Genomic DNA, 10086 nt, shown 5'->3' on the forward strand with positions numbered 1-10086 from the left:
AGAGGTTTTTGCTATAGAGTGTGTGCACTCGCCAGAAAGACAGAGACAGAGAGACAGAAAGTGAGAAATCACCCCCCAGGGAAGATGGCCATGCCGCAATCCCAGCTCCTCAACTTTCCTCTCAGGATCTTAGGCACGCATGCACACATGCCCGGCATGAGTCTTAGCCACCAGGTCTGGGACTTGAACCGCTGTCAACTACATGGGAGTCCAGTGACATAGCCATTACGCCAACTGCTGGTCCCTGACTTTATTTTTCAAATCTGCTAGAACACTCACTAGAGAGAGAGAGAGAGATGGAGAGAGAAGGAGAGAGAGGAAGGGAGGGATAGGGAGAGAAGGCACCCCTCCAATGAGGTATGGTCACGCCACAATCTCTTCTCCGTTTCTCCATTCTGCTGGGATTTGGGGTACACATGCACACATGCCTAGCGTGTTTTTCACTAAGCTGCCAGGTCTGGGACTTGAACCTTGTTGACTACCTGGGAGTCCAGTGACATAGCCATTATGCTAACTACTGGTCCCTGATTTTATTTTTCAAATCTGCTAGAACACTCACCAGAGAGAGAGAAAGAGAGAGATGGGGAGAGAAGGAGAGAGAGAGCGAGAAGGCACCCCTCCAATGAGGTATGGTCACGCCACAATCTCTCGGTTTCTCTACTCTGCTGGGATTTGGGGTACACATGCACACATGCCTAGCGTGTTTTTCAAGCTGGGATTGGGATTCGAACTGTGGTCGGCTCTGTGGATCCAGTTCCCTTAACCACTAGGCCACGAGGCTGGCCTGGACACTGCACTATTTTCTGCTGGGGGGGACGAAGCCTATTTCTGCTGATTTTCAATGAGGTCTGTGTCAGACCCATGAAGACCGCCTCTCCCCCACTGTCTCCTCACTGCGGGCAGGTCATTTACACACTGAGCCTCGGTTCCCAACGTCTAAACTGGGCACAGTATTAGTATCCACCTCACGGGCCAGGTGGGCGGCCCCGATGAGATTCTGCAGGAAGGTTCGGTGTGGGTAGGCTCCACGCGAGGGGCCCGAGTCACCCCCACAGGGGGCTGTGCCTCTCTAGCAGCTGCTGAGAGCCTGCTCAGAAGAGCCAGGGGAGGTGGGGAGCATACTGAACACCTTCCTCAACCCCCAGGGCCAACACTCCCCCCAGCCCTGGGGGGCCTTGGGCCAGGGGCTGGGGACCACCCCTGTAGCGCAGAGCCCACTGAGGTTCTGTCAACGACTCAATCTTATGGTTGCTGAGGCCTGCCTTCCTGCCTCGACCCGGCTTCCCCTGGAGGCCACGGAGAAGGCCTGGCCGGGCGTCCCCCCAGTCCATTCAAATGACAAATGAGCACCTCCTCCCATGGCCCCGCCACCTGGCCCTGACTGGAAGAATGAGGTGACAGGACGGCCACTGCACCCAGGCGGGGCCTTCCAGCATCACCGCCCACTTCGGTCCCTTCTCCCCAGAGACAGGGGCCCGCGATGCTGACAGCTACCAGCCTGCAAGCCGCACTAGCATCCGGTTGCAGCTCTCACCTCTCGCTTGGCTTTGCGGAGAAACATCTCGTCGGTGTGCCGGAAGGCTTCTCTGAGCGCCCCCGCGGGGTCCATCAGCAGCTCTGGCTGGCGGGCGGCGTTGGCGTGCACGTGGACGGAGGCATACCTGGCGGCGTCCACTCCTCCGTGACCATCAAACACGGCAAAGTAGGCGCGGTCCACAGGGTCCTGGGAGCCACGCCGCGAGAGTCACAGCCCTGCCCGTCTCATCCCTGCCCGGATCTGGACCCCCCAGTTGGAGCTCTGGTCGGGAGAGCGGAGCCAGGGGCTGACCGGGTGGGGACGGGGAAGGCCCTCGCCCTCGGACAGGGCAGCCTGGCTTGGCCACTGGTGAGCTGGGAGGTGTGGAACCTCAGTTTCCCTGTCTGGACTGAGTCGCTCCCTGCGACTCAGTGAGAGGCGTCGGGGCTCAGCTGCCATGGGACAGGTGAACGTGTCCCTTCCTAACAGCCCGCTGCCTTCCTTCCGTCCCTCGCTGGGAAAGCAAGGTGACCAGCAGCTGCCATGGCCCAGAGGCACCAGGATGACAATGTGCCTTGCAGACCCCCCAGGAAGTGTTCTGAGGCTGCCTGGCTCTGAGCTGCCGGCTGGCAAGCTTTGATGGGCACCTGGGTGGCCAGCACCCTCCCCCCCCCACAAAAATGGCCCCGCACCCTCCCCCCCCCCCTCCGCTGCAGGATACTGCCCGCCTGCCCCGGGCCCCGGAGGGAGTGCTCACCGACAGGCCGAAGAGCTGGTTGAAGGCGGGAAGAGACACATGCCGGTCCTCCATCTTGCGACGGGTGTTCCGGATGGCGTGGGTGGAGACCAGCCACTGCCGCTGGGGGGCCCGGGCTGCTCGTGGCACCTGCTTCTGCCACTGGCTGCACACTTCCCAGAGGTGGTTAAAGAAACTCCGCGCCAAGGCTTTGGCATCTAGCACTGATGGGCCCATGAAGGATTTGTAAGGGAGACCCGGCCGACCGGGCCAGCTGGGACTCTGCTGGCTCTCCCCCAGCTTCCCCTGCTCCCCAGCACCCGGTTACCCAGACACCCCACGACTAGTCGCACAGGCTCCACCAGCCGGTCACCCCCCAGGTACTCTGAGCACACCGACCTCATAAACCATGCATGGTGGCCTGTCATCAGCGGACGGACATGTCTGGGCTGGGGCCAGCCATGGTGCAGCACAGGGAGCACACGGCTACTCGGGAAGCTGGGAGCCACGTGGGAGGCCCGAGTTTGGTTCCCAGGCTACCTTGCACACTCTGGGTGTGGTTGTATGTGCCTATGACCCTAACTGGAGGCTGAGGCAGGAGGGTCACGGCACTGGGAGACCCTGTCTAAAGGACCCATCTTGGGCCAGTCAGTGGCTGGGTCCCACATGGCCGACTAGGACTGTTCAAGTCCCAGATCTGGTGGTTCAAAAATGATGCCAAGAGCGTGTGCATGCATGCCCCAAATCTGGAGAGAACAGAGAAGGGGTTATGGTGTGGCCATCCCCCCAGGGGTTGATTTCTCAGTTTCCCTCTTCTTGCCTTTCACTCACCCTCTCCCTGTCTCTCTGGCACACACATGTACCTTATAGCCAAACTTCAAAAAAAAAAAAAAAAAAAAAATGGGGGTTGATTTCTTGCTTTCTGTTTCTGTCTCTCACTGTCTTTCTGGCAAGCGCACACGCCCTATCGCAAAAACCTCTCCAAAAAAAAAAAGTGAAAAAATAAAAAAGAATTATTATTATTATTATTATTATTAAAAAAGATTTTCTGGGGCCAGCAGGTGGCGTGGCAACTTAAAACTCACACCAGGCATATGTGCCCAAGAACCCGAGAGGAGATGACCATCCCCCCGGGAGGGTGATTTCTTACTTTCTGTCTCTCCGGCGAGTGCATGTGCCCTGTAGCAAAAATCTCTCTCTTAAAAAAAAAAAAAAGAATTATTGGATTTTATTCATCATGATTATTTTTTTAATTTGATCAGAGAGAGACAGAGAGATACAGAGAGGGAAAGTGAGAAAGTAAGCTACCAAGTCCAGGACTAGGACCACGATCTGACATGTGGGTTCAGCACCTTAATCACCATGCCACCTGCTGGTCCCAATTTATATGCATTTTTTTAATTGCCAGAGGGCATGGTTACACTGCAATCCCTTATCTGCTTCTCCATCCCGTCGGAATTGGAGGCATGCACACGTATGTGCATGGCATGTTTTTCAAGTCAGGATTCGAACTGCAGTCAGCCATGTGGGATCTGGGTGGGATCTGGCGATGGAACTGGTCTATACTTTGACTATTTTTTTTAAAGGAATTATTTTATTTAACATTATTTATTTACTTAATTTTGACCAGAGAGAGACAGAGTGAGAGAGTGAGAGAGTGAGAGAGTGAGAGAGAGAGAGAGAGAGAGAGTGAGAAAGCAAGCTGCCCAGTCCAAGACTCGAACCGCAGTCAGCCATGTGGGAGTCCAGCAACCTTAACCACCACACTATCTGCTGGCCCCTATGTTGTTTGTTTGTTTTTTTTAGAAAGATTTTTTTCTATGGATTTTTTTTTCTGAAACTTTTCTTTTTTTTGTAACTTAATTTACATTCTTTCCTTAAGCATCATCACAGCATACAAAATGTGATTTCCCATCCAGAATATACTGCATAGTGACTTAATCATGCATATTATTATCCCAAATTTTCCATTTATAGTTCCTAGAATTTTTACCCCTTTTCTGACCCTCCGTCCTTACCCACCCTCTTCTCCCACTGTCTCTGTTGTCTACAATTGTCTTCCATTCCTTTTGCACCCACATTGTATTGATCACACAATTTCTTAAATGATCTAACTACTTTCAATGGTAAGTTCATATGGTACTATTAAGAAAACCAGTTTTAACTTAAATCAAAGAAATGCTAAGGAACTTTTCTTAAAGCACTGGTGATGTCACTGGACTCCCATGTAGTCAACTACAGTTCGAGTCCTGGACCCAGTGACTTAAACTCATGTTGGGCACATGTGTGTGTATGCCAAACATCCTGAGAGAAGAATGAAGAAAGGATTGTGGTGTGGCCATCCTCCCTGAGAGCTAATTTCTCACTTTCTGTCTCTATGTCTCTCTCTGTGGTGAACACATGGATCCGTTTTAAAATAAAATAATTCTTAAAAAAAAAAAAAAACAAAAAAAAAAGAATCTGGTTTGGTGGGGTCGGCATGTGGCATAGTGGTTAAGGCACTGGACTCCCAAATGGCCTACCACGGTTCAAGTCCTGGAGCTGGGCACTTACTTTCTCAATTCTCTTTTCTCTCCCTCTGGTCAAATTTTTTAAAAAGCAAAAATTTGGTTTGGGCCTTTTGACCCACTCTTTTTCTGTCTGCTCAGGCCTGTTCCTCTCTCTCAGGAGTGTACTTATATTTTTACTTAGCAAACTACCCTTTCCTTTCACTAAAAAATAAAACAAAAGATTCTGGTTTGGATATATATATTGTTTTAATTGGGAGAAGAGGGACGCCCTTGCCAGAGACAGAGATAGAAAAAGAAAGCTCTTTGTCCCCTCCCACGGGGCAAGGTCCCACCACGATCCCCTCTCCCCCACTGGGATTTTGAGCATGCATACAGACATGCCCAGTGTATTTTCCAAACCGCCAGGTCCAGGACTCAAACTGCATGGTCAGCCATATGGGATCCAGCCAGCTTAACAACTGGGCCTTGAGCTGGCCCAAGTATGCTTTTTAAATATCGTTCTGTTACAAGGGTTAGCCCTGTGTCATTAATTCTTTTTTTTTTTTAGAGAGAGAGATTTTTGCTATAGGGTGTGAACACTCACTGGACAGACAGACACAGAGAGAGAAAATGAGAAATCACCCCCCAGGAAGGATGGCCACACCGCAATCCTTCTCCTCCACTCTCCTCTCAGGAGTTTGGGCATACACGCACATATGCCTGGTGGGAGTTTCAAGCCTCTGGGACCAGGACTAGAACTGTGGTCGGCCATGTGGGAGTCCAGCACTTTAGCCACCACACCACCTGCTGGTCCCTGTGTGATGGCTGTAAAAGTCCCACTGGGCCAGGCCGTAGCATGGTGATAAGGCAACTGAGCCCACGCGGGGAAGGCCCTGAGCTGTCTGGGATCTCCTTGTACACACGGGGTGTGCACGTGTCGTGAGCCAGGCTTGCTGACACGGGAGGGAGATGGTGGCATCAAGACCCTGTTGGGGGGCTTGTCTATCTGTCTCGGGAGAAATTAATGAATTCGCTTAAAAAAGAAAGCATGAATGAATGAGGTGGAAGGGACCAGGTCTGGCTTCAGATGTGGTATGGAAAGACCAAGGCGGTCTCCATGTTGGGTTTGTGTACGGCGTGTGCGCTCTCTCCCTCTCTCTCTCTCTTTCTTTCTTTCTTTAAGAATTATTTTGGGACCAGCAGGTGGCGTGGTAGTTAAGGGTGCTGGACTCCCACATGGCTGACAGTGGTTCGAGTCCCAGATCTGGTGGCTTGCTTTCACTCTCTGTCTTATACTCCGTCCCTCTCTGATCAAATTAAAAATCAATCAATAAATTCATTTTTTTTAAAAAGAACAATTTTTTTTTTTTGGAGAGATTTTCACTGTAGGGCGCGTGCGCTCGCCAGACAGACAGAGAGACATAGAGAGAGAAAGCGAGAAATCACCCCCCAGGGGGGATGGTCACGCCGCAATCCCTTCTCCTCCATTCTCCTCTCTGGATCTTGGGCACGCACGCACATGCGCCCGGTGTGAGTTTTAAGCCACCGGGTCCGGGACGCGAACCGCAGTTGACTACGTGGGAGTCCAGCGACATAGCCATTACGCTAACTGCTGGTTCCCAAAAAAGAACAATTTTTATTGAGACCAGCAGATGGCAAAATGGCTACGTCGCTGGACTTCCATGTAGTTGACCGTGGCATGAGTCCCAGAACCAGTGGCTTAAACTCACACTGGCACTTATGAGTGCGTGCCCAAGATCCAGAGAGGAGAATGGAGGAGAAGGGATTGCGGTGTGGTCATCTCCCCTGGGGGGTGATTTCTCACTTTCTGACTCTGTGTTTCTCTCTCTCTGTCTTTCTGGCGAGTGCACGCACCCTATAGCAAAAACCTCTCAAAAAAATTACTTTTATTTTACTTATTTACTTACTTATTTAATTAATTTAAATTTGACCAGAGAGGGACAGAGTGACAGAAAGAGAGAGGGGAAAGTGAGAAAACAAGCTACCAGTTCTGGGACTCGAACCGTGGTCGGGCATATGGGAGTTGAGCACCTTTAACCACCACACCACCTGCTGGCCCCGCCCCCTCTCACTTTCTCTCTCTTGTGAATCGCTTGGTCTGAGGAAGCCGGATGTCAGATGTCTGTGTCTGAGAGAACGGTCCAGCAGCACACAGAATCCACAGGAAAGGGAACTGAGCCCCCTGCCCAGGCCGTGGCTGGCCCATCCCGGAAGGGGGTCTCCCCAGCGTAGTTGGTGTCTGTAGGGCCACAACCAGGGTACCACACCCAAGGTGCTCCCAAACTCCAGACCCACGGAAACTGGGGGGAGTAATGTCTCTGGATTTAAGCTGCTAAATTTGGGCGTAATTTGTTACATAGTAATAAATAACATGTCCTAGCACTCATTGAAAAGCCTGGCTTCAAAAAAACAAAAAAAAAAAAAAGAAAAGAAAAGAAAAGTCAAGTCTGGCTTCTGGAACCAGCAGGTGGCGTAGTGGTTAAGGCGACTGGACTCCCACATGGCTGACGGAGGTTCGGGTCCCAGACCTGGCAGTTTGCTTTCTCACTTTCCTTCTCTGTCTCTCTCTGGTCAACTTCAAAATAAAAAATAAAATAAAATAAAAATGACAATGAATAAAATTAAGGAAAAACAAAAGCGCCTGGCTTCTACATAGAAAGATCAACAAGGCGCAGGTTCGAGGGAGACTGCAGGGGCTGCACCTTCAGGACCCACCTTATTTCAATGCACATCCTGCCCCCGCCCCAGGGCTCCCACAGGCCCAGACCCACATGGCAGGTCAGTGAGCCAGGCCAGGCACCAAGGCCAGGAGGGCTCAGGGTCCAGCAACCGAAAACAGGGCAGCATAGGAAGGCTGCAGGCTACCCCCGAGGGCCGTGGGGAAGGGCTCCTGCCCTAGGAGAGTTGTCGCTGTGAGGGGAAAGAAGGCCATGGGGAGCCCCTGCATTGAGGCAAGGGGTGGGACCACACTTGGGACAGGGGCCATTCAAGCACTTGAAAACAATGGGTGGGGGGAAGGGCGGCAGCAGGTGGCATGGTGGTTAAGGCGCTGGACTCCCACATGGCCGACTGTGGTTTGAGTCCTGGACCTGGTGGCTTGCTTTCTCACTTTCCCTCTCTTGCTCTCTGGTCAAATACATAAATAAATAAATAAACAACATAATTCTTAAAAAGAAAGAAAGAAAACAATGGGGACTGGCATGACCAGGTCAAAGGATGTGGGGGCAGAAGGTCCGAGAACGGCTGTGGGAAGGCCCAGCTCAGGAAGGCAGGTCTGCGTTAGGCCCAGCAGATCCCCCACTCGGCCAGTCCCCGCATGCTGCCTCCCCTACTCTCTCGTGTACATGTTTTAAGAATTATTTATTTAATTTTATTTATCTTTTTTTTTTTTTCTTTTTTGAGAGAGACTTTTTGTTATAGGGCACATGTACTTGATGGAGAGACAGAAAGGGAGAGATCACCCCCCGGGGGGATGGTCATGCAGCATGGGATGGCCGTCTCCTCCGTTCTCCTCTTGGGATTTTGGGCATGCACACACACACGTCAAGTGTGAGTTTTTTGTGTTTGTTTTTTGAGAGGTTTTTGCTATAGGGCATGTGTACTCGCCAGAGACAGAGACAGAAAGCGAGAAATCACCCCCCAGGGGGGATGGCCACGCCACAATCCCTTCTCCTCCATTCTCCTCTCGGGATCTTGGGCACGCACGCTCACACACCCAGCATGAGTTTAAGCCATGGGGTCTGGGACTTGAACCATGGTCAATTGGCCCCAAGTGTGAGTTTTAAGCCACTGGGTATGGGACTTGAACTGCAGTAGACTACATGGGAGTCCAGCAACATAACCATTACACCTTATTATTTAAGTTGCTACAAGGCATGCACACTTACGAGAGAGAGAGACAGAAAAGGGGAGAGAGAGAGAGGGAGGAAGGGCAAGTGAGAAAGCAAGTCACCAGATCCAGGACTAGAACCATGGCCAGCCATGTGGGAGTCCGGCGCCTTACCCACCATGCCACCTGCTGGCCCTGTTCTCTTCTGTTTTTGTTTGTTTGCTATAGGGTGTGTGCGCTTGTCAGAGAGAAACACAGAGACAGAGAGAGAAGTGAGAAGTCAACTCCCAGAGGAGATGGCCAGGCCGCGATCCCTTTCTCCTCTCGGGACTTGGGGCACACACACACATGCAGCTGGCACTGCTTCAGGCTTCCGGGTCCAGGACTTGAACTGTGCGGTCAGTCATGTGCGTGCGATCCAGCTGCACTAACCAGCACGCCGCCCGCTGGCGTCCCTGCCTGCTTCTTTTACTGCTCGGCAGACGGCTGCGCTCAGGAAACTGCATGCTCCTGGCTCTGCCCCGTCCTGACACTCTGCTGCCCACGGGGCCTTCGGTTAGGCGCTGCGTAACTTCACGTTTCCATGAAGTGTCTGGACTTGAACATCTGCTCACGCAGAGGCATTACAAACGGGGACCGTGCACAGGAGCGCTCATGCCAAGGGTGGAGTCCTGGTGGCTTCGGGACCGCCCCAAGGGTGGCTTAGATGAGGATGACTGGGGAGGGCCCGCTGGTAGCCATGAGAGATTTCAGTCACACCTCTGCCCTTGGGCGCTGATTGGGGATGGCTGACTTTGTTACTAAGCGACATTCCGCTCCCATGACAGAGAGGGCATGATCAAGGCCGCTAGCTCAGACCTGCGGGAGGCACAGCGTTGAGCTGGGACCTCTGCCACTTCCTCTGGCTGCGCCCCCACCGCCTTCGCAGGTCGTTAGCCCAGGTGCAGAGCTCAGCTGCGGTCACCCTGCAGTGTTCCTTCCCACCAGCAGGTGGCGCTGTCTACCGCCTGGACCCGCCAAGACACCGCCCAGGCTGGGCTGGGCTGGGCTGGGCGCGGAGGTGGGGGCCCCCTGCCTTTGTGGGGCCGCAGAGCTGAGCAGCAGCAGCTGCCACCGGCAGGAAGCCAGCTGGCTGTGCAGAGAACAATATGGCTGCCTGTCACGGGGGACAGCTGTTGCCAGGCGGAAGGCGAGGCTGTGCTCCAGGGAGAAAGAAGGGCTGGGACCACAACCAGGATGGCCGGGCGCCTCCTGATGTCAGTGGCTGCGGCTGCGTGTTCTCACTCCCCACCCCATCCTGTTCACGATTTTCCCTCAACCATGCGCTGATGTTGAAAAGCACAACGGAAAGTTCATGGCAAAGAAGGGAAAATCCACGGGGATTCTTGGGGCCGGGTTGGCCTTTCTGGGTGAATTTCCAGCCATGAGGGGCGTTCCTGCAGCGAGCTGCTGCACTGGCCCTCCTGAGGCCCTCCTCCCAGCTCCCCTGCAGCCT

At 52.9% G+C, this 10086-nt stretch overlaps 1 protein-coding gene across 1 annotated transcript in view; it reads right to left on the reverse strand.

Annotated features, from left to right (window-relative positions):
• Positions 1 to 10086, reverse strand: part of PPM1F (protein phosphatase, Mg2+/Mn2+ dependent 1F) — a 41144-nt gene that overhangs the window by 8604 nt on the left and 22454 nt on the right. The window contains exons 4-5 of the mRNA XM_006140197.3: positions 2274 to 2476; positions 1535 to 1723 (exon numbers count right to left, since the gene is read on the reverse strand). Coding sequence (XP_006140259.1) covers positions 1535 to 1723; positions 2274 to 2476 — 392 coding nt within the window. The remainder of the gene's footprint in view (positions 1 to 1534; positions 1724 to 2273; positions 2477 to 10086) is intronic.

The sequence above is a fragment of the Tupaia chinensis genome, unplaced genomic scaffold (assembly GCF_000334495.1).
Source record: "Tupaia chinensis unplaced genomic scaffold, TupChi_1.0 Scaffold000024_1, whole genome shotgun sequence".
Lineage (NCBI taxonomy): Eukaryota > Metazoa > Chordata > Mammalia > Scandentia > Tupaiidae > Tupaia > Tupaia belangeri.